The sequence below is a fragment of the Spea bombifrons genome, chromosome 3 (assembly GCF_027358695.1).
Source record: "Spea bombifrons isolate aSpeBom1 chromosome 3, aSpeBom1.2.pri, whole genome shotgun sequence".
In the NCBI taxonomy this organism is placed as follows: Eukaryota; Metazoa; Chordata; class Amphibia; order Anura; family Pelobatidae; genus Spea; species Spea bombifrons.
Genome location: NC_071089.1, coordinates 108,414,600 through 108,442,521, shown reverse-complemented (window position 1 = coordinate 108,442,521; position 27,922 = coordinate 108,414,600). Strand labels below are relative to the sequence as shown.

At 40.9% G+C, this 27,922-nt stretch overlaps 1 protein-coding gene across 1 annotated transcript in view; it reads left to right on the top strand.

Moving 5' to 3' along the window:
* MBOAT2 (membrane bound O-acyltransferase domain containing 2) overlaps nucleotides 1-27,922 on the top strand; it is a 58,029-nt gene that overhangs the window by 18,986 nt on the left and 11,121 nt on the right. The window contains exons 2-5 of the mRNA XM_053458837.1: nucleotides 5,081-5,226; nucleotides 7,262-7,339; nucleotides 26,213-26,308; nucleotides 27,154-27,209. Of these exons, the coding sequence (XP_053314812.1) occupies nucleotides 5,081-5,226; nucleotides 7,262-7,339; nucleotides 26,213-26,308; nucleotides 27,154-27,209 (376 nt within the window). The remainder of the gene's footprint in view (nucleotides 1-5,080; nucleotides 5,227-7,261; nucleotides 7,340-26,212; nucleotides 26,309-27,153; nucleotides 27,210-27,922) is intronic.

Below are 27,922 nucleotides of genomic sequence, written 5' to 3'. Positions count from 1 at the left end.
ACAAAAGCGTAAGCTGGTATTGACTTTGGGGCTAGAGAACATGAGATCACTCTCACAATCTTGGTGATAGGAACTGGCAAAGCTCCATTTGGAAGTAGCCAGTGTCTCGGAAGTATACTCTGTGCTGGGGTATATTAGCACAATGTGAATGGGTGAGACAGATCACAAGAAGTCCAAATCAGGGCAGATACAACCGATAAGATTTGAAGGCAACAGAGTAGTTAGAAGGAAACCATCAACAGATCTACAGTGGTTCTATGCCTCTGGAGCTCTCTAGAGTCTGGAGACACACCTGTACCCACAGAGGGGAAGAATAAATGAATGGGGGTATTAATCATGCAAATACATGATTGATCCTGCTGAGCTGAACATTTCTGAAGACTTACTTCAAAGAAACCACTATACTTTGTCATAATTAATATCTTAACATAGAAACAAAGAAGTTGACGGCTGAACCATTTGTCCCAACTAGAGAGCTCGTTTTTTCCTGCTGAAGAAACCTCAAACCTTACTAGGTCCTTGGTCTCGTCTTACATTGAGAATAACCAAATGCTTATCCCATCCCTGTTTAAATCTTCTCCCACTGTGTTAAACTCTACCACCACTGCTAGAAGGCTGAATTTTATTAACCACCCTCTCAATAAACTAAAACTTTCTTACATTACATCTAAGCATCTGACCCTCTCGCTGTATATGTATGTGTACCACATCTTGAATACTCTCACAGAGAAATACGTTAACCCAAGTATTGGAGCACATTAATTAATTAATGAAACATATGTCTATGCTCCATGAGCACCTTTGCCCCTCACACCCTCTTTCATCAGTCTCTCGTAGGAAATTTCTGTCCGCACACAAGCCAATACTTGTTTAGGCATGAGAAACACCATTTCTAAATTTGCGGGTCTTTTGCTTTATGAGATGGCCCCCAGAGCTGTAGCTCGCTCCTTTTGTCCATCCCCAGTATATTTTTACAGAGGTTATTTTGAGGGAAGTAGATAAATAACTAACCAGGACCTTCATGTTATCATGTTTTCGTTACATAAAATTCATAAATATATGTAACTTAGCATGAGTTACTTACATGTGACAAATAAAAACCACAATCATCACAATCATCATACGCAATAAACTTGGGTAGATAAGGTATTGAAGAAAAAAAATACCACCAAAATACAAATTTACACAAAAAAGAAAGTGCTTTCAGTATTAATATGCATTTGTTTAGATTGTATACAAGCTTTAAATAGAAGTGTTTTTCATGGTAATACACGGCTGCCCATACACACACATACACTGCCCATATACACACATGTACAAATGCACTGTCCTTATACACACCTACCCAAACATATTCATATGCACATACTGTACATATACATTGCACTTACATACACATTGCTCATATACATGCCTACCCATACTGGGCTTACGCATGCGCTTATAGTATCTACCCCCTTTCTCCTCATCATCTATCCTCTTTCTCCCTATCATCTAGCTCCCTTTCTCCTCATTTTCTACCCCCTTTCTCCACTTCATCTACCCCTCCATCATCACTATCCCTTACTTCCCTTTCTCCCCATCTTTTATCTTCCTCTTCTTCATTTCTACTTTCTTCTCCTTCTTTTGCTCTCTTTCTTTCCTCTTGGGACTCGTGGGAGAGCAGGGTCTGCTGCTTCAGACCTCTGTTTTGCCGCTCACTGTGAGTGTGTACAGCGATTGATGTTGAGTGCTGGGATATGACGTCATATTGCCGGTGCATAGTGATAGGAAGCACGGAAGTTGAGGTCTTCAGGCCTCGCTCTCCCTTAATGTTGGGACGGTTAAGGAGATCCGTGATCTCCTGAAACGGTCCTGCAGGCTGCAGCTGGTTACCCTCCCTCTCCTCACCCTTCCTACAGCTCTGAGATGGGCAGCTACTGACAGAAGAAGCCGTAATAATAGAAGTAAACCTTACAAGACGCACATTTACATTTACACAATTAGTGCCGGAATAGACCAATTACTTAGACGTAATTAATTATTGTCCTTTTCTACGTTACTCATAACAATATAATCATTACTGAGAAACCAACTGTTTTCTCATCATTAGCAGATTAAAGGGTTTTAACTTCTGACCACACGGTGTAAAGCACTGTCATCTGTATTAGTATTTACCAAGTTATTAATGTGAAGAGAGTTGGACACAGACTTTGAGTAATTTGTGTTAATGAGCATACGTGGGAAGCATCAGGGTGAAGGGGAAGATTCTCAGGGGCTTCCTATTCTACCCTGCTGTGATCATATATAAGGCTCCCAACCAGCGCTTTTACTACCATCATGTTATATGGTTGATATTCCTGCTTGAATGCAGGTAACTCCATGAGACATCTGGGTAACACAATTAGCGAGTCAGTATGTAGAATCTTCTCAATGGGCTTCTAAAGGATTAATATTGCAATAGTCTATGGGTCAGCCTTGTGATTGATAGGTCATCTTGAACGAAACGCTTCTGGCACCCCTGCTTTACCAATCACTCTCTGATCGCTCCTATTACCTGTACTCATGTTGTGTGTACAAAAAGCCTAATAAATTGGTTCCTTGGGAAGAGGCATCATGTCTGCTATCATGAAACGTCTATCTCCCCACATATCCTAAAGCAGCTGTGCCCGTAGGTCCGCCCCAGAGAGGCTGATAACTCTAAAGCGACCTTGCAAGATATGCATCAGAAGGCTTTGCCCGGGGCTTGGAGCTTGAGACATCTTTATATCTTTATGTAAGCAGTGCTGCTGTATCAGGGCTCCTCGCTGAGGTTCCAGTTGTTATTCCAGTGACAGATTATGTGATACTTATATAAAATTATTAGTAAGAATCATCAGCACAATGCAACTGACAACATGCCGGGAAAAGATTTCCAACAAATGACTATATATATATTACTTGAAAAGTAAGAGCTACAATATTGTATGTCTCCCATTTTGCGAGGGACAGTCCCGCTTTTGCCACTTTATGCCGCTGCCCTACCGAGCTCTACCTCTTTTGGAGACAGAAGTAGAACTGGCGGGACAACAGGATTCGGGACTTCAACCAAACTCCCCCCCCCCCGGTCCGATTCCCCAAGGGTAGACGTTGGAAGGGCCGAAGTGTTATAAAGTCATATAAGAACACTTATATATACATTTTAATTCCCATATCGTATTGCAATTTTTGTTTAAAAAAAAAAAAGAGGGCACCAAAACTATCCGTCTCTCTTTTGAAAGTTAATCATATTAAGTATAAAAGAAAGTTCTTCTATGTTTTTACTTTCCACGCTGCACATTTATGTCTGAAAATGCACCCTCCACCCCATCTTCTCGTATTACACAAGCAAAGCACTTTTACGAGGGTTTAGCAGACTTTGCATAATTTTATGGAAGTTCACATGCAAAGCGATAGAGATAAGTGAAATAATCCTTAAATTTCATCCGTACCAGTCACATCCCATTTATGTTTTACAGCCATCCGTTTTTAAAAGAAAAGTCCTATTTTAACGACTCTTCCTATATAATCAGATATACAGATTATTCTCTGTGAGCGGTTGGGGATATGATGGGATTAAATGTTGTGTGTTCTGTTTCAGGATTCAGCGGACAAATTAAAAAGTCTAATTGCAGTAGAATTTATTGGCCTCTTGTCTCTATTTACTATGCTGAACATACCTAGGAGCTCTATTGAATGTGATCTTCGGTAATTACAGTTGATTACTGGATGACAGGTGGTGGTTTGCATAAAGAGGATCATGGGCTAGTTGGGGGATCTCTTAGAACTCCCCTTGACCTGCCGAGGAAGCTGTAAAATCAGTATTCCATGTGTCCATCCTGGGACGCTCTGCAGCTGAGCGCTGCTAGGTGGCTCTTCAGGTTTGGTGGCAGGTGGTTCGGTCCCAGACATGCCCCCATCAAGGCCAAGCCATGCCCTGGGGTCCAGCGCAGCCCTCCTTGCTTCCAGCCATATCCCATATGGACACCTAAAATCTTGGATGATATAATTCCTGTGATTCTTATGTTTGTGGCTCTGCATGGATCTATTTTTTAGCGTAAATAGAGGCTTCTGAATTTGAGTGCCAGATTGGGAGTGCCTTTTCTGATGTCAGTGGGGTTGGATCACCCCTGTGAGCCTACACAGTAATATTCTGCTCATACTCCAGCATGGCGGTGTTTACAGGGATGCCTGAAATGGCGCTCTTCATGCGAGGTATGGTTGGGAAGGAGAGTTGAAACCAAAACGCCGCTAATTACTTAATAGTGTACAAAGTACATTAATAGTGCACAGTGAATGTAAAGCCAAGGATATTTGGGGAACTAAACCGACCTTCTGATCCTACATCAGTAGATATGTAGGGGGATGTCCACCTTTGGTTTATTATAGCACCCTTCAATCTACCCTTACTTTGTACTTTTCAAATAGATTCATGTAGATTCATACAACAGCAGTATTTAAAAAAGAATGATTTAAGCGATGTCATTTGTCTCCATAATAAATCTTCTTTGTCTCTCCTATCTGATGACATCTCTTGTTCTATTGAGAGTTTAAGTGCAAGAAAAAAATTTGTTCAGACGTTTTAAAATTTCTATTGAAATACATATTTATTTTTTTATAGTAAACGTCAGGTCCGTATGCTTTCTACATCATGATTTTTTGCCTCTTGACCTCTTAGTCCCGTTGAATATCATACTTAACCCGTGCGTTAGCTTCCTCTTTTATAACCTGTGAATCATTATGCCAAATACCCTGACCCTACTGACCCTTTGACGCATTCTATACGTTATACTATAGACCAACATTACATACGTCTGTAGAGCTGTATAATGTATTTGCTTCTCTGTGTTTGTGTGGGGGGTTATTAGCATTAACAAATTAAGACTAGATCCCTCGGACAAACTGTTAAAAGAGATTGAAAGGTTTGTTTAGGACAAAATGGGTTGTCAGCGTGATTTCCAATCTCCCTTACTGTATGAAAGGGGATACATTCACAGTTTGTCCGCTTATTGGGAATTTTAGTAAATGGATGTTAGATGATTGGAGGTGATCTGATCTCCGCTTGTTTCTGTTCTCTTTACAGGTGAATTTTGTAGCGTGCCAACTTTTTGCCTTGCTTGCTGCTATTTGGTTTCGCACCTACCTTCATTCAAGCAAAACTAGCTCCTTAATCAGGCATATAGTTGCAACCCTTCTGGGCCTGTATCTTGCACTCTTTTGCTTTGGATGGTAAGTAATTTGGTTCAACTCTGGATACACGTGAAATGTTTCTTTTGGGCCTGGCACTAAGCTGGCTTCCTATAACATGGATAGGAGCAGAATGTGGATCATAGCGCCACGTGATAGACAAGACTGGTGACCTTTTAGGCTTTCCTACCGCTGACCCAGTCTTGCCCATTGCCACCCCCCATTCATGAAATGGTGCTAGTTTTTCCTTGTGCACAACTAACCCCGGCCCTTCAACCTCACCCCTGCCTTCAGGCTCCCATATGGGTCCAGAGAGGGAGAGCCTCCAATCAGCCATCCTATGAAGTTTATATGAAACATTTTTTGGGTGACCTGATTCCATGGTTCCGCTGCATTATACCATTTGGATATGTTAAGAGTTATAACACTATCCACTCTCTTTAAAAAAAACAAAACCCCTTTCTTTTCTAGTAAACCTCCAGATCTCATGACTTGGTTTTGCATCTTGCCCTCATAGTCATGCTGAATATCATACTAAACTCTTGCCTAACAGCAGTGAAAACTTCCCTTTTTTATAAAAGTCATTATGTAGAGGTTTGTCATCTTCTTTACAACTGGTAATTCCCTTCAGTTATAGCTGAATACATAGTTTCTCTTTCTTATAGTTTAGGTTTTTGGATTGTAAAAGTGTCAGCTTTAGGTCGGTATTAATAGAATGTGATTACAACACAGCGTAAATTTCAACCATTGTGAGGCTTTTATAGGACTGCAGCTAATTTGCTGTCCTTCCTCCAACCGACGGTCCTTCCGATTTATCAGACGGCTGGTTCCGCGACTCCGTTTTGGAAGAAAGTATCGGAGGATAAAAGGAAACCCACAATGGGGATTGTCATGGAAACAACCAAAGAAAAGAGCCATGACCTAGATTTAAATATGAAAATATCCATCCATAGTGTATATAAAAATAATTGCCTTTTATATATCTAAATCTGATTTGACTACTACAATCAATAAAACTACACGAGCAATGGGTTAAAAATCCATTTGGTGGTTTTATAGATGGCTCTGTTGCAAGTCTTGGCCAGATTTTATCATTACAGCATACATGAACTCAGATTTACCCTGCACCATCATTTGTATTGGATTCTAATAGACGTGACCCAATATTTTTATACTTAATTTTTTTTATGAATAGAGCGACAACAGATGTAAAAAGAACACCCGTTTTTTACTTAGAGGTATAAAACATAAAGTGTGAGAAGGTCCCAGATCGTGGCCTCATGTTACCAAAAAGGTGTCTCTTTGCACGGCCAAAGATTAATGTCCACGATAACTCTTAAATTATTGTGTTAGCTGTTACCATGTGCAATAAATAGATGAGGCTAAGCGTAGAATTCTATTGCCAATAAAAGTCCATGGCTGATCTTTTAAGAACCTTCAATAGGAAGGATTAGTAGGATCCCAAACACACATTACTGGGTGTCCAAACTACAAGACCACAAAAGTTTGAAAAGGAACTTTAGTTTAGTTTTGTAGAGGTGACTTGCGTGGTCCGCTCCCAGACTGTGATCCGGTCCTCTGTGGTCACACACGCCGTGAGCAATGGGCTTTTTACCTAACTTTTATCCTCACTAGATCCCCTCTACCATTAGTGAATAAAAGTAGGTGATCCTCCCCACCGGGGCAGTGAGAGAAGATCGCTTCACCAGCCTCCAGCTTCACTCGATCCTGTTTTCTAAAAATTCCCATGAGAGGTTAAAGTAACTTTTGGCTTTTATCAACGAGGCCAAAGCGGTTTTGGAAGTTTACCGGCTCTTTAAAAGAGGTTTAGTAAGTGGTGGGTTTCTTTCCCGGGCTCTTATGAGAATGTTACAATGCAACCCATTCACTAGTTAAGTGAATGAATGAGACAATCGCTCGCCAGCTCGTCAACTATTTGTGAATCTCTCACGTTACGTCATCCTACATTTGGCTCTCAGGTACCTGTAGGCTTTTAGAAAAGCTGTATTCTGCTTTATATTAGCTTCCAGAAGACAAGCATCGCCTGAGACTAACACAATGTCCTTTTCTTCTTTAGGTATGCCTTACATTTTATTGTGCAAAGTGGAATCTCTTATTACATCATGATTGCAGCAGGAGTGGAAAATATACACAGGTAGGAATTATTTATGATTTTGGATTTTTAAATCAGATCAATGCTATTTAAGCCATATTAGTCTTTTAAACCAGAATACATGGGATGAGGAGGCTGCTGTACTTGGGAGAAGATTGTACAGAGGTTGGAGGAGATTTTAAACTAGGATTCCAGGAGGAGGGTAATATAGAACTAAAGGGGTATCTAGTGTAGATTCACGCCCCACTCCCCGTCCACTACCACTCCAACAATGCCGTGTGTCCCGTGACATCAGCGGGACCGCCAACCTATTTTTTTTGCCTCCATCTATAAAATGAAGAACCCATCCCTGCAGGTTCAAATTAACTCTACAAAAAAACTTGCAGCAAATATGTGATTGGCGGAGGACAGGGTGAAGTGATAAATAATATTAAAATAGACCCAGGGTCATATTATATACATGCTCAGGGGTCTTGGTCAAAGAATAGCCAGACTGTTCCTTTCATCTTTTTCTGGCATTGTTTCGAAAGACAGACAGGAGTGGTACAAATACACAAAAGGGATCAAAATCTCAGCCAGGTAATCACAGACTGGTGAGCCTGACACCTGTGGTTGGGAAATTATTTGAAAGTTTGTTAAGCATATATTTAGGAATATGTTTTGTTCAACATCTTCATTAGTAAGAGTCAACATGGCTTTATGAAATACAGATTATGTCAGACTGAGTTATTGGTTTTATTCTGAAATGCCACTTTATGTAATGCATAAAGAACTATTACCAGATAAAGAACTAAAACTCAATGACATTGGAATAAGGTATAGTAAACATACATATTGCACGTGGTAATATTTTAGTTTGATCGGTGACACGCGGCCCAGCTCCCTGGTCAGTACTGTCAGCTGTAACGGTCCATGACGTGTAAACCCGCTACGTTGGCTGTTCTCGCCCCTCTGCTTCATTAGACAGCGGGATAAGGCTCGTTGAGGATCGCAAACGCCTCATTATTTTACCTCATTAGTTTGTAGCTACCTAGAAGTAAACGGCCTTTTCACCCCGTGATTACAGACATTTCATGCAGAAAGGCGATCTAATAATTATTGTACATTTTCATGCGGTGCCCTTGCCTTTCTCGTTAATAATAATTGATTGCTTCTTCATTAAGTATAACGAAATGATTCGGCTGGCGCGGAACTGGTTTTCCAATATTGGTTTTCTTTTATTTCATCAAAAGCTTTACAAAAATGATTTTATAGCATTCTTTGTTCAAAGGTACTGGACCTTTCCCATTAGAACGGGGATAAAGAGTAATGTGTAGCGTAGCGGCAGGCCTCTGATCACAAGAGCTTACAATGTCAGGGTAACGTTAACGTCTAAAAGTACTAAATGACAACATGCGGCCCTTGTGGCCCATTGTACGAAAATTACATTATCAACATAATGACGTTTGGCCCAAGTTTTATGTGGCTGTCCTCGTAGGCTTGACAATCCTTTTGTAGAGGAAGCCATCTTGCTTTTTGCTCTGTTTTTTTGATCACTCTTGCTTTTATTCTCATACCTGCCAACATTTAGAGTGGCCAGAGGGACTTGTGTAAGGTGTTGCATCTAGAGATAGGGCTCCACCAGGGCAATGTATTTCACTTTATGAGCTAATTATTGCCAATTGTATAACCGAGTAAGGAATGTAAAGGAAGAAGAATATATTTTATCTTTGCTCTTTAAAGTAGCGTAACTAAAGGGGTTGCAGTGGTCGCAGCAGCAACGGGGCCTGTGCCCCGTGTTCCTGTCTCTTCGTGCCGGTTCAAAATTGTTTAGAAACCGATCCAGGTCGGAAGGGCCCTTTCTGAACTATTTTGAACCGCCACGTATTGGGTCACGTGTCGTTACGTGTCCCCGGGGTGGATCCGAGGCTGGGTCGCACAATGTGTGAGCAACGGGAGAAGAAGCTGTAGGAGCGGTGAGAGGTAAGCGGGGGCGGGAGGTGGGATATATGTATATGTGTTTGTATATATATGCATGTATGAATGGATGTGAGCATGGATGTGTACGTGTGTGTGTGGGCATGGGAGTGGACTTGTGTGTGAGCAGGGATGTGTAGGTGCTTGTGAGTATGGATGTGTAAGTGGGGTGAGGTGGAGTATGTGTTTGTGAGTATGAGTAAGTGTGTGTAATTTGTGTAGGTGTGTTTTACATTTGTTGTATGTTGGAAGGTGGAGCAAAGGTCAAAGAAGGCACAGACAAGTTGTTTGGGGGCAAGGATGGCACAGACTAGCTGTTGGGGGGCCCCAGGGTAATTTTCGCGCCTTTTTCTAGTTACGCCACTGTACATCGATACCCAACGAATATTCTGAGCTTCTAGAAAAGTTGGACATCAAGTGAGGGAGGAGGGACCTCAAGTGGGACAGAAAAATATATGAAATATGTCAAGGACTAAAGACACCCCGTTGGTTGTTTTGCTATTTTAAAACATTTATGCTAGAATTGCTTTTTTTTTTTTGCTGTATTATCATACAGATCCAACATTCATTTACATTCTGTATCCAAGTCTCAAGATTCAGATACAAAGGTCATGTTTTTTTTTTGTTTGTTTATCAGCCCTTTGGTAGTTTGTAATCGTTTTCTGACATAAAGTAGACTCGTCATCTATACATTATTTAACAGAAAACGTATCAACGATGAAGCACCAATAGCTTATGTTGAAAAAGATTATAACTAGCGACGTCAGAATTATTATTTTTTAATATGTTTAGATATTGTAAGATAGATACAGCGCTCAGATCTCATTCCTCATGCAATTACTAGTATAAAGTGCAGTAATTACTGTCTGTGCTAGCATATTAAACAACAGGCTTTAATTACATCTTTTCTAATTGATATTAAATATTTAAACACTGCAAACATTGCAGTCTGCAGCGAATGTTTCTGTCTCATGGTGGGTACCGTGTTAAATTCTTCTTCTATTTTAATGCATTGGGACAGGCTGGCTTCATAAAGCATCGATGGAGCTCCGGGCCCCCGTAGTACAATAGGGACAGTGTTCCTCCAGTACGCCTGGGCTTTAGAGAGATTCCACCAAAAACGTTGTTGCGTGTTATTGCAGCGCCAAATACGTGACAATAAAACCTGCTAATCCTACTGATAGTATTACTGACACACTTGTGCGGATTGTTAATGTAGAAAGACTTGCGTTAACAAGCTGGTAACACTGAGATACCCCAAGACGTCAGTTATTAAGACTGTTAAATGACTTGTGTTGCTTCCCGCAGCATCTTTTTTGGGTTGGGCTGTCCTGATTTTCAGGCAGTGTCCCACTGAGCTGCCCCCCCGTCCCACAGGCTGTGATGATCCTGGAACAATATAACAAGAAATAAGAGGTGGCCAACAGAAGCAACACACAAAGCAGCTCGGGGTATTAATAGGGCAAAATTAGTGATAGGATCCTGAGAAAATCCCACCAGTTTTGACCGTGAAACTTGCGGACTTTTTTCTGAACCCCTGGCGTCTGTATCAGCTTTGGTGAAGTGTATCTATTAAAGTCCCCGTTTGTCGTACCTTCTGTATTGGGTTCTCGTTTCATTCTCTAAGGATTATTACACGTGGACATCCTTTTGAACTGTTTTCCTACGTAGCTCCACATTATCGCGTTATCTCACGAGTGAAACCATCACTATTTAGTTTTTACAGTTTTACCGTACTATTTTATTATTCTCTGTAAGTGCAAAATTCCTTATGTTTTAAGCACATTTTGGTGTTTTTTTACGTATTTGGAGTGTCACTTTGTGCAGGATTACTTTTGTAATTTGTGGTGCTCCTGGGCAACTGAGGAGACCAGAGGATCTGCCCTAACCGGCCCACCGAGCTGTAGAATCCCAATCTGTCTGACAGAAATACAAACTCACCATTATGGGGATTTCTTCAGCCTGGTGGCAACGGTTCAACTTAGAAACCGCTACAAATGTATCACACAAGCGTTGTTTTTGGAAGCGGACCGATCCTCTTTAAATCTGTGTACATTCAGGGTTAGTCAATGTTATCGTCATTTGTAATCCTCTATTAAGAAAACCGATTAATATAAATTATTTGTTGTGTTATTTGTTTTAGGGTTAAAGATTCCCTTTTAAACACTAAAATGAAAGAAAAAATAGAGGTTAAAGATTTTTGCAGATGAAAAGGGGGATTCTAGAGCTTTGGGTGAAAGAGATCTGAAATGCTCTAATTTAAATCATTATTTCACAGGTTTAATTCATTTTCATCTCCGGTGCTCAGCTAAATTGCTTTTTGATCATCTGTTTCTGGCTGTTAAACTGCTTATATTGCGAATGTAAATTAGAGGACAAAAGAGTGCTTATTCTGTCCAAATATTTGCCGATATGTTGATGCTACTTATAGAAATTGGTTACATAATATTTCTAAAAGTAGAATTTATTTTTTGTTTTGCGTTGTGTTTGGAATTTTGAAATGCTGTGGATATTTTTTATTTTAATGCTGTCTTTGCAAAGATAGCTAAATATGTAATTAAAGTAGATCTGTCACTTCCCCTGAATCCAGCATTAATAGTTTAGTTATATAGAGAGGAATAGAGGGACGCTGAGAGACAGAAGGTAAGCTTACGGCTGGGAAACAATTAGTAAGGCAGGCCTTGCCACTTTTTGCCCCTGGAGTCAGATATAAAAATAATAAATAATACTAGCGATAAATTATTTTCAGTGCTTCAGTCCAGATACGCAATATAGGCGCTTCCCACACCTCGTGGTTAGGCCATATAGCTATGATTAAGTATAACGCCATCGCTAGCGGGCTAATGTACAGATCTTGCTGACTATAAAGAAGTGGTTTTATCATACAGTCCTGTGTCGGTTTACACAAACAACATCAAAGGCTTTCTACGGTTTTTAGACCGACTGGAATAAATTGATCAGTATTGATCAGTCAGCAGGGGCTGACTGCAAGGGTCAGAAAACATATGGGTAGGAATCGGATCCCAATAAATGCAGATTTATCTTTGATTTCAGTACAGTAAATATAAAAGACACGCATTCCTTCCGAAAAACCAGCCAAAATTGCTGCCTTCTTTACTTCGCTCCTTTACGTGTCTATGGACCAGCTGATTATATCGTTCTCTGCCTCTGAAGCTGCTGCATGGTCCTTTATTCGCATTGAGGTTGACCGACCGTTATTTATGTATTGTTGAGTGATGTTGCTACAAAGAAACTGTAAAACTACACAAAAAAAGAACCTTCAAAACAAAAAAAAAAATCAAACAATTTGCTAATTGAAAAATTCTTAAGTGGCGCTCCAAACTACAAGTTAATTAAATGCGAAGTGATGGCTTTTAAGAGGCATACTCGTTTTAAGAGGGGATATGAGATTCTCTCGAAGAGCAAGATAGCTGATAGTTTAATACGCATCACTTGTGGCAACTAGTGATTTGAAACGGCCTCTTTAATGTTTATCTTCACGGTTTAATGAGATACATTTCAATAAAATGTTTCCGTATCTAACTCCCTCCTGTCATTAGAAGCAACAGGGAGCTGAATTTATTGCCGTTCCATAAAAGAGAGCTTTGATATCAGAGTATTCGGCTCCACCGACACTTTGTTTTCTATTGAAGTTTCTATAGAAGTTTGCAGAGTCCCAGGGGCTTCGGAATAATCACAGGCGATACATACTTTGTCTTTCAGAATCCTCAACAATGGTAACAGGCGCTGAATATGCCAACCCGCCATGCACCAGGCGCTGGGCTGCACTACTCCAGACGATAGTATAACTGCGTTGTAAGGGAAACACTAAGGGCAAATTGAGAACAGGAAAATATGTAAGATACATGTGGAAAATATAGACCCGACCCTTTTATCCATCTTCAATACAATTTAAGTTTTATAGTCAATAAAAACTCAATTGGTGAAACGCGTGGGGGTTTGTGGGTAGCCACATCCTTTGAGGTTTCACTGATGCATTTATAGGACTGTTCTAGGAAATACTACCACCTCATGCATCTGTAATTTATAATGTGGAGCTCATTAAATAATATCTTTTCTAAGTGACACTCAATCTATCTAAGTTTTATGGACAATCTGGTAAAGTGTTCCTGGAGTTAGGAAAGGGCTTTGCATAGAAACTATAGATATAAAACTGCAGTGTATGTGTCAGGCCCCCAGACCAGCAGCTCAGGCGTCCCATAACTCCGTCCAGGCCCTCAGGATCCACCGCGCACCTTAGGCCTACTATGCGACGCTGCGCTAGGCCACATCCCCATGCTTGCGTAGTTCGTGTGGCCCACGTGGCGGGTATATCAAGTGCGGTACTCTGGAAACCACTGCGGGGAGAGTGCCAAACCTCCAGAACCATCATAGGGGGCGTGTCAACCCCACTGACCTCAGAGAAAGGGGGCTGGGTCACTGGCATTTGGGGAGAGGCTTCTCCTATTCATCGTCATAGTGTAAACCGGCCCCGGGGAGGTGTTTGCACACCAGAGACCAGCTCACCAATGCAGGAACACTATAAAAGCACGCCTCTCACACTCAACAGTGCTTGCTCGTTGTACAAGCTGTGGTGTACTTGCCTTGTGTAATCTCCATTTGTTTTCCCCCCTTGCCTCCCTGCTGTTTATTGTTTCCCCTGGCTTTGACCTTTGGCTCATTTACTGAATTTCCCTTACTGACTGCTGCCTGCCCTGAACTCGGATTGCTACCCCCCTTCTGCACGAACTCTGCCGGCCCAGACCTTCCGCTTGTTTACCGTACCGCTTGCCTGCCTCGACCCGCTGGACTGTCTCAACCATTCTAATTGCCTTATGCTTGCCTGTACTTTTACCTTAGCTACCTGAACACCCCTCCTGCCTCAACTCTCCTGACCAGGACTCTGACAGTATGTTTAAATTAACATCATAAACTGATGCTGGAAGATTTTCTATCCCCTTTTCAGTGAGAAAATAAATAGCATTTGTCACGATTGTGCTCAAAATAATACCCGCCACCCCATTATCAATTATTGGAAGGTAAGATCTACACCAAGGGTCAAGTAACTCCACTGTTAATCCATCCTCTGCAGGACAAGGACCCACACTATACACACTAAACACTATACAGTAACACGTCCCTCCTGCATTTATTTCTAACCAAGTGGAACTAATAATCCAGCGGGATCAGGCTGTGATATTTAAACTGCTGGATTAGACTCTCACGATGAAGAAGCGGCCTTGCTATCTTTATCCAGTGTCCGGGGTGTTATTGGATTAGGCGCTGTTGGCACAGCAGCTGCCTACCTTGTGCCAAGTCGGGAGGCTCAGTGCCATAATTTACTTGTTTAACTTTATTGCCTCCATTAAGAAATTAAGAAACGCATAATACTCATGTTAAGTGTTTAACCCTTTTTCTTCTATACACGTAACGTGCATGACACCAGCACAGGAGCAATTAATATAAATGTATCAAGCTGGTAAAATACTGTTTTGATCGGAATATATCTTTTTCTCCAGAATCATGGCACCCATGGCGTAGAGTTTGCTGTTGGCTACTAGCTTTAGACCTGATTTCTTGCTGCTGTGTATGAATATAATTTTTAGGGTGTTTTCTGTGGCTTCGTTGATATATGGTCTGTGTGAGACATAGTATGATACTTCTCTATGGTTTTTTTTAATTTAGATTTTCATACATTTGAGCATGAGTTAGCTGGTGTGTGATCATGTGGTTTGGGGAGTGTTTGCTGAAAGAGCTGATTATTAATACAACTTTGTCAAAAAGTTGCTTCTCTGGCAAGTGTTCTGACCCTGAATTATAGAGCCCTTAATAACTCCGCACCCCCTATATATCTACCCTCCTATCCACATACACCACTAACCGCCCTCTTCGTTCTTCTCATGACCTGCGTCTCTCTTCTACCGCCATTCCCTCTTCTCACTCCTGTATTCAGAATTTTACCCGTACTGAATCCCTTCAATGGAATCCCCTTCCTCGCTACATCAGACTTTCTCCCTCGTTCAGAAAACCCACCTTTTTCGAGAAGTGTACAAACCTTCCTCCTAACACTATCAGCCATCATCATAATCATGCAATCTGAACAACATCAACAGATCATCCGGACCCGACCAACGCATCCCCATTCAAGCCGTCATCTCCTACTGCTTCACCCCCTTCCTCAACCACCGAGTACTTTCCTTTAGTACTTGCCCTTATCCTATATCTAGCTTGGCCTTATGCCTATCCCATGCTTGCTTAAATGACTTTACTGTATTAACATCTACCACTTCTGCTGGAAGGCTATTCCATGCGTCCACTACCCTTTCTGTAAAGTAATATTTTCTGATGTTACCATTAAACCTTTGCCCCTCAAAAGCAGGGTCATCTTCTCATTTTGTAGCAAGTAGTTATTGTGTGACTTTACATTATTCCACTGATTGGAACAGCGCTACGGCATCTGCTGGCGCTATATGAATAAGGGTAATGTAGTGATCCAAAATCGTAGCTGTAAACCGTGTTGGGAAATCCAAGCACAGAGCATGAACTGCGTGTCTAAGCTAGGCTTCATTCCTGAAATGTACAAATCCAACTGTCCTCAACCAATAGATCCGGGTCTGGGCTGGCAGGTGTAAATGCCTCGTGGGCCATGGAGCACATGACAGGCAGCTGGTACGTGCATATGTCAGTTTGAAGTTCCTGAATCTCCATATATCAGCTGGCTTCATAAAAATTTTGGGAAAAAAACGTTATTTGCTCTGGATGCACAGCCGCCGCTGTAACTGTGTATCCAGACAGCTGATCCAGGGTGTAGCTGCTCCGCTTATGACTTGGCAAACACAGTATGTTATAGCTCAGAGACATCTGATAAGGCTTTCTCACAGGTTGTCCTTTGTATGTGAAAGTTTAGGAGCTACAGCATGACTAACCCTGAAATATTTCAGATTCATTGGTTACAAGCAGCTGAAAGCCTAGGGCTGATCTGGGTAAAGCCAGTTATTTAAAGTACAAAGCAGGCTAGTTTGAACTCTGCAGAGAGTAAATCATTTAACTATAAGATATTACGAGGAATGTATTATCGAGTGGTAGAAGGAACATGGGTCATAATCGTCTTTTGATCCACCAGCAGGAATATGCTAAAAGTCTATCCATTTGATAAGTTTATAACTTATATGGCTTACTAACACACTCGCTCTAAAACCATACATGCACACACACACTATCTGTATCCATCTCATCGCTACCCCTAGGCTCCTCCCTGGCATTCTAGCACCATATGCTGAGACACACTCACTCACTCTGACACCATCCACTAACATACACATACACACTAATACCAAAGGCTGAGACACACACTCACACTAACACTATGCACACACAAGCCCACCATCTAACTTCATACAATAACATGCACATGCAAACACCATACACACACATGCTTACACCAAATGCTGACACATACACTACTACCACTGGGTAGTATAACATCAACTCACTAGGTGCCTGGGTGCTGTGCACCTGCCCACAACAGAAGCATCAGCCCCCTTCAGTATGTGAAGCATGAAGTGGTGGGGACACTGTGACTTTAGGGGAGAGGTGGGCATGACAGATTTTGTAGGGAGTGGTGGGAATGGGTAGAAAGCAGGTGAAATAGAGAATTGTGGGAAATAAAGGATGAAAGAAGAGGGAGAGAGATGGGAACAGAATAAAGGAAGAGAGAGATAATGAGGTTAGAGAGTTAGAGAGTGAGAGAGATAAAGAGAGGAGAAAATACTCAGGGAGAAGGGGAGAGAGCTAAAGAGGAAAGAGGTTAAACAAGGATTCTATGATATAAAAATATAAAACAGTGTAAACATCTAAAGTGTTCACATGTCATTTCCTATGAAGGCGTAACTAGTAAAGAACACAGTTTATGGCACGTTGAGCTTGGCCATAGAGCCAAGTGTCATTAATGCAGAGAAAGTGTGCCTGCTTCAAAAGCTGGATGCAAATATTGTGCAAGTGCCTATGGACAGTTAATGAAGCCTTCACAGCCCGGTATTATTAAAGTATATGAAACAGCTGGGTGTGTGCCGCAGCAATTAGGCAGGCAACACCACATTGATTGAAAGGTCATTGGTATTCCAGCCAACATGCTGTTTATTTATTCTGTAAACAAATTGTATGAGATCAGAAAGCCGCAGCAAAGCAACCACGCGGTGTCACAGGAAAAGAGCGCACGGAAAAGGAACCTCAGTCCAGATAAATGATTAGGAGCGATTTGTTTTAAAGGGACAGTATAATCTTCTAGAAAACCTTGTAGAATAGTGGATATCTATCTATCCATCCATCTATCCATCCATCTATCTATCTATCTATCTATCTATCTATCTATCTATCTATCTATCTATCTATCTATCTATCCATCTATCTATCTATCTATCTATCTATCTATCTATCTATCCATCTATCTATCTATCCATCCACGTTACCGTTCAAAAGGTTTGGGGTGGCCTAGCTGTTATCATTAAAAAACATAATTGCAAAAGAGTTTTCTAACGATCAATTAGCCTTTTAAACTTAACCTTGGATTAGCGAACACAAAGTGCCATTGGAACACAGGAGTGATGGGAGTGATAGAGGGCCTCTGTGCGTCTATGAAGATATTCTACTACAACTCAGCCACAATAGTCATTTACAACATTAACCCCGTCTGCTCTGTATTTCTGATCCATTTCATGTTATTTCAATGGACAAATATAGCTTTTGAACCCAAGTGACACAAACTTTTGAAAAGCGCCATCTATTTTATTATACTCCACCTTGATCATCTTTAAATAGTTTGTTCCTTTTTTTATTCTTGCTTTGCTTTTATAATGTTCCTCATTATATTGTCCCTGTGCCGTGTATTATTCCTGTGTCTAGGTTGGTAACGTTGAAGGCTCCTGTACCAGGTTTTGTATTTTCGAATAATGATAAATCCCATTTGTTTTGTGTTTTTGTACCAAAATACCGTAACATACTCTGTGTTCTTCTGTCAAGGATGTACATGAAACTGAGAGCTTCCAAAACATTCTCGCGCTGTGGTTGTTATATATGGAAACCTTTGGCTTGGTTTGCTTTATATGTTTATGTTTATTTTATAGATTCTACGCCCTGCGTATTGCAGATACATTACAGCGGGTAGATCCCAGTATTCTGTATAATCACGTTTCGCGGAGACAGAATTTCCAATAGGCTGGATTAGCACCTGCTTCAAGTGCCACGTGTTCTAGAACCTGATCCGCTGGATGTGGCTTTCGCTTTACCCCACACTTTGTAATGCCACCATTTCTATCCATTGCTTGTCTCTTTTGGATTCGCTGTAACCCACTTGCAAATTAGGTTCAGGCATAGTGGATCTCGCTAATATTTATGCCTTCTTTGTATTAAACCCATCCTAAAGACGTTATTACATTACACTTATTTATATAGCGGCAGCAGACTCCGTAGCGCTGTTACAATCAGTGGAGTCATTTTAAATCACACACAATAACAAACGTACGCCTTTCGAACCGGTATAAAAACAAGTTACTTTAACATCTCCTAAAGAACACTGGTCTACACTTTTGAAGACAGATCCCTTTTAAATCCTGACAAATCCAACATACCCCAAGGACTCGTTTGCTAAACATTGGCACTGAACTCACCAACCTGAGGGGTTAATTATTAACTGTGAAAAAAATCTACCAGACACAGCAAATATTTGTGTCTGAAACGTTATTCCAGCTTGGAAACATTACTTTTTTTTTGAATAATAAGAGGTATTTAGCCTTTAGGGGCATTGCTCACCAAATAAAGGTTATGTTGAACATGATTTCTTGCATTGTACCCATTAATAAGTCTGTCTTGATATTTTTCCCCATATGCGCTGCAGAAGACATTGAAAGACAATAGCCTTAAAGCACTGAGAATCACTTGCCATCGTTAGTATCTTTATTGGATGTTCTTATGTAAAGTTATTGAGATTTGCATTTTCCAGATTTGGCTTCTATTGCTAGAGGATGTTATGCAAAGTTCCCCCGGATCTCTCAGTGAAGACAACACAAGAATCCTTCTGTAAAGTGAAGGGGCTGCTTTGTCATCGCTAGTCCTGCCCTGATGTTAGTTATTGATCTTAGATGCGTTCGGAGTGACTGTGTGATGTCATTGATCCTATACTGCGATGTGTTCGGAGTGACTGTGTGATGTCATTGATCCTATACTGAGATGTGTTCGGAGTGACTGCATGATGTCATTGATCCTATACTGAGATGTGTTCGGAGTGATTGCGTGATGTCATTGATCCTATACTGAGATGTGTTCGGAGTGACTGTGTGATGTCATTGATCCTATACTGCGATGTGTTCGGAGTGACTGTGTGATGTCATTGATCCTATACTGAGATGTGTTCGGAGTGACTGCATGATGTCATTGATCCTATACTGAGATGTGTTCGGAGTGATTGCGTGATGTCATTGATCCTATACTGAGATGTGTTCGGAGTGACTGCGTGATGTCATTGATCCTATACTGAGATGTGTTTGGAGTGACTGCGTGATGTCATTGATCCTATACTGAGATGTGGTCAGAGTGACTGCGTGATGTCATTGATCCTATACTGTGATCTGAGTGACTGTGTGATGTCATTGATCCTATACTGAGATGTGGTCGGAGTGACTGCGTGATGTCATTGATCCTATACTGAGATGTGGAGACCACGCAGAGTGTGCTGCACTTTAACTTTGTTTGGCGCCACAACCCCTAGAAGATCATATTATTGTGGCCTGTTATGGTTTCTTATCATGAGTTCGCACGCCATATCAGTAGATAGCAGTCTAGAGCACGTTGCTCTTGAATTCCAGCTTTGACTTGAGAGGAATCATTATTTTCCTTGACATGTTAGTAGGTCTTTATGAAGGAGAGCGGCATATAGGTTTAGCGCTATATGGAGCTGTAAGTACCGCATACCTTCAATACCACTTCTCCTATCTGTTCTCCTACTTGCTTTGAGTGCGTTTGAAGGCATTTTTTTGTTCTTGATCTGAGTCTGACTACAGAGACTATAGAGCCATGGTGTGTCCAGAAAAATGGCATTCGTCACTTGCCAGAATCTATTGCTCTGTGAAACATTAAAGCTGGGCTTGACATGAAATCAATGCAGTTCACGCCGAGCAAAACTTTTAGTCATTTGACCTCCGGAAAACTATGAAAGCTTCTCGTAATGCTATAGAAAGACTATTGGAAGCAACCCTGCACACTGTATATGATTATACTAAAGCTATTTGCACCTCACGAACATTTTGTTACTATTCCATTTATTTTCATTTGCATTTTTCTAAGTATAATAAATGAGAAGGTTTTACCAAAGAAGGCAACAGTGATCATCCATCTGGCTTTTCTAAGTCACCTTGTAAAAAAAAAAAAGAGCATCACCCACACCGTATAAACTTCTTTGTAGTCTGCAATAAATCGGAAGATTGCAGACGAAGACATCAAAGCCTTTTTTGATCATATGTTTCTTCCAAAAACCATATTCATCTATCACTGTCCAAATATACATTGGGGGACCACTATACAAATATTTAGGAGGATATATAGATAGCACATTGGAGCGGTGGGGGTAATTCCAGTGTTACGTCATGTATGGCTGTGTATGATGAATATAATAAGTGACTTCAGAAATTGACGCAGGTTGGGGTGATGTGGGGTAACGCAGAAATGGCGGGAGTGCGGAATGCTCATTCACAGCATTGTGAAAGTTTTGTTTCTCTCCGTGATCGTATAGAAGTCACAGGCTCAGGACATGGAGCAGCCTGGCCTAGTGAACGTCTATATCCTGGGACGAGTAGTCCGGATACATGCTGTGGCACAGAAGCAGAGCTGGATACAAAGTTTTACCCAGAACCGTAAAATCGTGGAAAGTAGTAGCTTCTGTCCCCTGGAACAATAAGTTGAGTTTCACATGCATTGCTTTAGGAACCTACCAGTTTTTATCAACTTTACCGTTACCGCTGAAGGTGGTGAGAATGAGAGGCTTCCACCATAACTCGCGCAGGAACATTCTGATACTCTCTGCCGAGCACTGTGTGTAAGCTTCCATACTCGGCCTGCTCAGGGCTGTCATTACAGAAGGCAAATGGAGCAGCCCCAGAGGAACACACTTTGGTCAACTATGCATCCAACAGCAAATATGTTTCTGGTTTATTTCTAGTGGGAACTTTACTTGTTAAAGAATATCAAGAAATGCTGAGAAGAAGGGTCTTGAAATGGAGGGACTGAGAGGAAACAGCTAATTATTACCAAGGGTCCCATTATCAAAAAAGACATGATTGAACCTTCTCGTCTATATGGGTCTATGTCTGGTTTCCATTACTGAAATAGAACATTAGGACACGCATGGCCACTACAGCCCAGAAAGGCCAGTTATAAGGAAAGCTACACTGTTTTCCAGAATCCGTAACCTACCAATCTGTTCATATAAATGTTATAGGGCCGTGCCGTCTCCTTTATGTATGAGCACATTGGTTTTGATTAGCTAGTTCTATCCTCATTGAGGGGCCTGCATGGTCCAGGAACCTCGACTGGTGCGAATAACTAATTTATTAGTGCCTTGTGAAGACCGGAGTAGCAGTGGATTTGCTTGTTGGTTGTCTGTCTCTGCGACAAAAGCTGACTTAATATTTGATACATCATTGGAGCTGTAGTTGTCCTTGCTTGTTGGTTCCCTGGTGTAACAGGTCAGACTCCAAGATCCGGTTTCTGTGCCTAGACCAGAGTCTGCGGTGTTACTGTGACTGTGACTCTCTGTCCTGAAGTCACCGTATACTCCGTGTATTACCCCTGGAATGTACCTGATCGATGCGTTCTATGTCCTTATTATGAAGGATGGGATTCAAAGAAAACATGCAGCTTTTGTAATGCCCGGCATGCGTCTGTGTGTGACATTCGTGTCGCTTGGCTTTATTGAATTTAGCTCTCCGTTCTAATCAGCCTGGTTTCCATGGCATCTTGAAGCCTTTGACAAGTGTACATTCAAATCATCTTGACTTATGTTAAAATGACACGCGATCCTTGCATTTTGTTTCTCACAAGTCGCTGTCATGCTGCTAACACATTATCGCACTGCTAAATTTACACTTGGTTTGCTTTCCTTTTTTAACCTCTGGTTCGTGGGCATATTGTATGCAATGCAGGTAAAATCACACAAACCTGAGGATACTGAGAGTGGAAGTGCTCAGCAAATGTCACCAATACCCCACGGCACCTACAAGAGGCTGACTTCCATGGGGACTACATATAGAAGAAAAACTGGAGATGGTATAAGGTTCCTGCACTTTGCTCTGAAGGTCATTCTAACCAGAGCTTATGAGTTTCTGTATCAAAAAGTGCCAAGTTAACCCTTAATATGAGTGAAAACCCTGACATGCAGACTGAGATCTCCCCTGGGCTCTGTTTGGGACTCTTTGGGACAAATTTCTTCTGGTCTTCTAAGAAGTTCACGGTTTCTGTCTGTGTTTGATGGTTAGAGGATAAGACCGTTTCCCGTCCTCTCGTGCTCTTTGTACTGTATGAACGTACGCTGGTATCTCGGTTAATCATTAGATAGCTATAATACAGTTAAAGTATTGCATCATCGTCCCCCCCCCGGAAGAGTTTGGAGATAGGGTGGGGTGCACCAGGCTGTGTTATAATGTCGCCAGCTGCTCCGTCCATAACACAGAGTATTATTGAAGAGCTCGATGAAGCATTTTTCATACACTGCTTTACAAAAGGCTCTTTGTGATAATGGTGTCTCCAGCGGATGAATTCCACGGTTACAGCAGCTGAGAAATCATTTTTTGTTCCCTTTAACCTTTAGTATGCCACATACTGCCATTTCTCGACTAAACAATTTTGTGAAACCCGGGAGTTTTGGGGAAAAAAAATTGGAATGAAAATATTTAACAATATGAAGCTGACATCATATCAGTTCCTTGGTTGACATTTTATTTATTTTTGTTTTGTTTGTTAATCCTTTGGCTTCTCTGTGAATATCCCTAAATTGCATGTAGGATCCTGGCTAAGATGTCTTAGGACACATACGTTATTATTATTATTTATTTGGCCATCTGATGTGTAATATATACAGTAATTCAGGCACTACCTAAGGTCCTGCTGGTTCTGAATGTAAAGGTCCATCACCCAGATACCAGTAACTGACACACATTTACTAACAATTGGCTTTTCTGATCAGTATTCTTTCACGCAGAGGACAGATAGACTTGCTTATTTATTTTTATTATTATTATTCCAAATGGTTGATTTTCAGCATATTCATTGATGCGTGCTATGGCCAGACACAACACACATATTAAGGCATTACACATATTCTAAAGCAGGGTTTCTGAAAGTTCTAGCTTTCTTTTTATATATATATATGTTGAGACCAATAATAAAATAATATAAAAACGCCCAGTTATAATTGTTATATTTAAGCCTAAACTTTCTAGTAAATAAACTCCTTGGATGGTTTATCCACTATAGTTTGAGAAGAACTAGTCTAAAGGACATAACTAGCAAACTACCTATAAGCATCGCAAGCTTGGTGTTGATACTCATTTCTGTTTTCGAATCTTGTACATTTATATATTTATCTGTTATAGGGGTTGTAAGGGAGGCCGAACTTTAGACCACTAACTGATGTTTTTCATGTGTTTTACTTGCAATTCCTCATAAGGCCACTAGGGTGTCTATCTTCAGTAACAAGGGCTTAAGGCAGCATTTAGTGTTCCTGTACACCTTTCTCTATGCAATTCTGTTCTGTGAATCTAGACTGAGCCAGATAGATACTTTCTACACCCTACTAGTACAACCTACACCCTGCCTTTTAACCAGTTTGACATCCAGTTTATTGTAGATTTTTGTGTTTATCTGTGTCTGTGGTGTGCGGAGTGTCAGTTTTCACACCCTGTCCATGTAGTCCACAGGATAACGGTAATAGTAGGGTAAGGTTTGACATAGAAGCTGAATTTGACGACGTATTTGGCCCATCCAGTCCGCCCATTTTTCCTGCTTTAAGACTTAAAGCCGCCAGAGAAATTCTGGGAGCTGGTGAAAACCAGATCAAGATAGTTTTACCTAAATCCTTATATCTTTTTATAAAGTAGCCTCTTAATGCAGTATTTCAAACATACCCAAAACGGCATTAGTCATTAGTAATGGCAATATATCAGCAAATGGAGTTGTGACATCATAAGGAATGATTGATGTATTTATTGTCTCTGCTGTTGGTTACTGAGCTGAATGTGTAATACTATCCCTACCCCGGTCCTCCATCTAAGGGACATGCGATATGAATATATATATATATATATATATATATATATATATACACAGCTCTATTTTGCTTTTGACTCTCCTTGTGGGGCTGATCAACGCATGCTCAGCACTCAAAGAGTTCATGTCAGTTTGAGGATCAGCCAGAAGTGAGGGATTTCTGCTGCCAGCAGCACTTTATCCTTTTTTCGTGTTTCCCTGCAAAATAAAAGTTGGATTTTGTTTATGGAGTGGCATGATTTAAGAAATTGGTCAGCCAAGCAGAAATCTGACCTTCTCTTTTTTATGCTCTCCCAGACTTATGGTAAAAATTGGATCTTTCTGAGATAGATTTCTTGGACTTTTTCCACGGCCCAGATGTTTGGAATAATAAATAGAGACAAATAGATCTGTGCTTTTTTTTTATTTAACGTTTGATTGGAACAAGCTGCTGATGATAATCATTGACTCGGTTGTATAGATGTGAATTATCTAGTCAGTGTTGTGGTCATGGGAAAGCTATCTGAAAATGTGTTGGATTGGATTTAACTCTCCTCGGACAAGCCGGTGATGGGTGAAGTCTAGCAATGGACAACATTCTGGCCCAACTCTTTACTTGATTATAATGGCGAGCTAGAAGCGAATTACACAAAGTCTGCCATGCGTTAGTTATGGGATTGAGAGCCATCATATCAAGCTTACTGTCAATCAAAAAACCTTAGTGAGGGGGTGAAAAAAGATAAGCATGTGAAAGGCTTGATTTTATTCCAAGTACACGGTGTCTTCATGCTTGACTTGTCACTTTGTTCTCAGCCAGTTTTGGTTTGCTTACTGTTTATCAACCAAACCCTGTTGGCTTTCCCAATGGCTGCTATTTTGCTGAATATTCCTCTGGTTTTAGAGCATCCACAGGTTTTTTTTTCCAGCGGGGTGTAAAATATCCTCCCTATCTTCCCCCCTTCTCCATAATGATGTAAAAGTTAACCTTTGCCGCTCCCGTTGTTGAGTGCTCACTGAGATTCATGGGAAATGTAGTCTCAACAGCTAGAGTATTAGCTGTAATACATGTTTGAAATAAACTACCTTGCTTCTGCGGCATGCAAACTGCGTCTCTGCCCAGGCGGGGACTCTGTGCCTGTGAAGGAGCAGCTGCCAGCGTGAAGGGGAAGAGACCAACTAGGGGTAGAGAGCAGACCAAACCACTCTGACAGCAGGGGGTTACAGAATGAACTAAAAGCTTTTTTGCTACACTTTTTTCTGCTCTCTACGTATAGTAGACATACCCTAACCCACCCTAACCAGCCTAATGTTCCCCCTCTCCTTCTGCTGCTCCTGTGGGCCTCTTTGAATTTTCAAATTGCCCATAATTCTTAATTTTAAAAGGATGCTGATTGAAGTCTCTTACAGGATTGCACGTGCACTAAATAAATAGGCATTTTGTTTTCTGGAAAACATGCTGATGACTAATGTACTTCAGAATGATTTGATGGAAATATAACAAGCTCATTTGAAAGTGAAATGCCTTCAGAATGTTCCTGTGTTAGGGGTCTCATGCCGGGAAATCTTTACTATTTTACATTTTCTATGATTGGATGAGGAGCTCTGGAAATGTTCAAGAATACATTACTGACGCTAGTTTAATTAACATGTTACTTCTTTCTTTTTTAGGTATTGCTTTGTGTTTGCTTTGGGATACCTCACATTGTGCCAAATAGCAAGAGTTTATATTTTTGACTATGGACAGTATTCGGCAGACTTTTCTGGGTAAGTACATGAAAAAGGGTAGTCATAGAGATATTATGGTCTCAGAGATCAGTCAAGCGATATGAACTATGTTCCAATTAAAAACAGCGTTCATCTAGTTTCCCATCTCCTAGCAGTCAGGTCTATTGCCTATGCGCACACAATGCCCAAACTTTCCTCCTGTTCATCGCCCAGGAAGTCTTCTTTATATAGAGTACTGGGACATGACATCATATCCTATTGCATCATACAGCACCAGAGATATATATAGAGACCGTACAGAGGTCTGTGGCAGCTAAATTTAAATGGACCTGTTAACGAGAGAGATTGAGCAGCAGCGCGTTTCACATTACAGATTACGTTACATTTATAAAGCGCCAACAGATTCCGTAGAGATATTACAAAAATGACAATATTCCTAATTGACAATAACATTAACACACATTGAGAACCAATGGTAGAGAAGAAGAGGGCCCTGCTCGTGTGAGCTTACATTTCATCCGTCCCTGTAATCTGTTATTATTATTATTTATTGTTTTATATAGCGCCATCATATTCCGCAGCGCTGTTCCTTGCCTTTATTTTTTGCTGTCTTTATACAGTTAAAAAGGCACAAAGGCACAGTTAGTTTCCTTGGTCTTATCATTTCAGAATAACAAAAAAATGCTTTTAACGTCAATTTTGACAACATAGAATTCCACAACAAATCGCATATGTTTAGAAATGTATAGTGCTCTTAGCCATGATATATAGCGATTCCGATCTGTGGCTATATCCCAGTCTGTTAGTTTATATTAAGATATGATTTTTTTTGTATTTATTTTTTAAAAACACTGATTATACTTTTTGTTTCCTTTTAAATCAAGGCCAATGATGATAATGACGCAGAAAATAACAAGTTTGGCCTTTGAGGTTCGGGATGGTAAGACAAACTTTAGATTTTGACCTCTGACCTAAATAATGTGCCTGTGTTTTAAAATTATATCTCGTGTGACAAAACCTCCTTTAGCTGAGGGAAGCTTAACCGAGAAGTCAGATTTCAGACCTTAAATTCCTCTAGGGCAATAAGGCTCAGGAACAACATATTTCCAGCAAACTGTGGCTTTTATTTGCAAATGCGCAAATACTCCAGAACAAAGTAATACAATAAAAGCTCTCATTGCAGCCCTCTCTGGCTCAGGTTGCCCAGCCTAAATATCCACTGACTTCAGCCTCCCTGCTAGACCCAGCTGGAAACCCTCCTCCAGAAGTGCACACGGGTCCAGGCAGGCAATGCCACACTTGGCTCGGGATTCTTCTTGCCCTGGAAGCACAGAGGAACGTATTCTCCTCTCAGCAGTCTCCTCGACTGGAAGGCTTTAGAGGGCTTACATGTCCGTGTCCTGCACCTGTTGTGGTCATCATGAATGGAGTGGATAGTCAAAATCTGTCTTGGCCGTTTTACAGTGACGGGGAATGGAGCACTGTCCCACCCTGCTCTCCAGTTCCTCCACCCGAGGGACCCATGTAATGACTTGTAGAGGACCCTTGCACAAAATCCAAGCTGATCCCCTCCTGGTGCTTACATTGTCACACCCTTTATGTAGAACTACACTATTGTTATACAATTTGTTTCTTGGTTTATAAACACTGTTT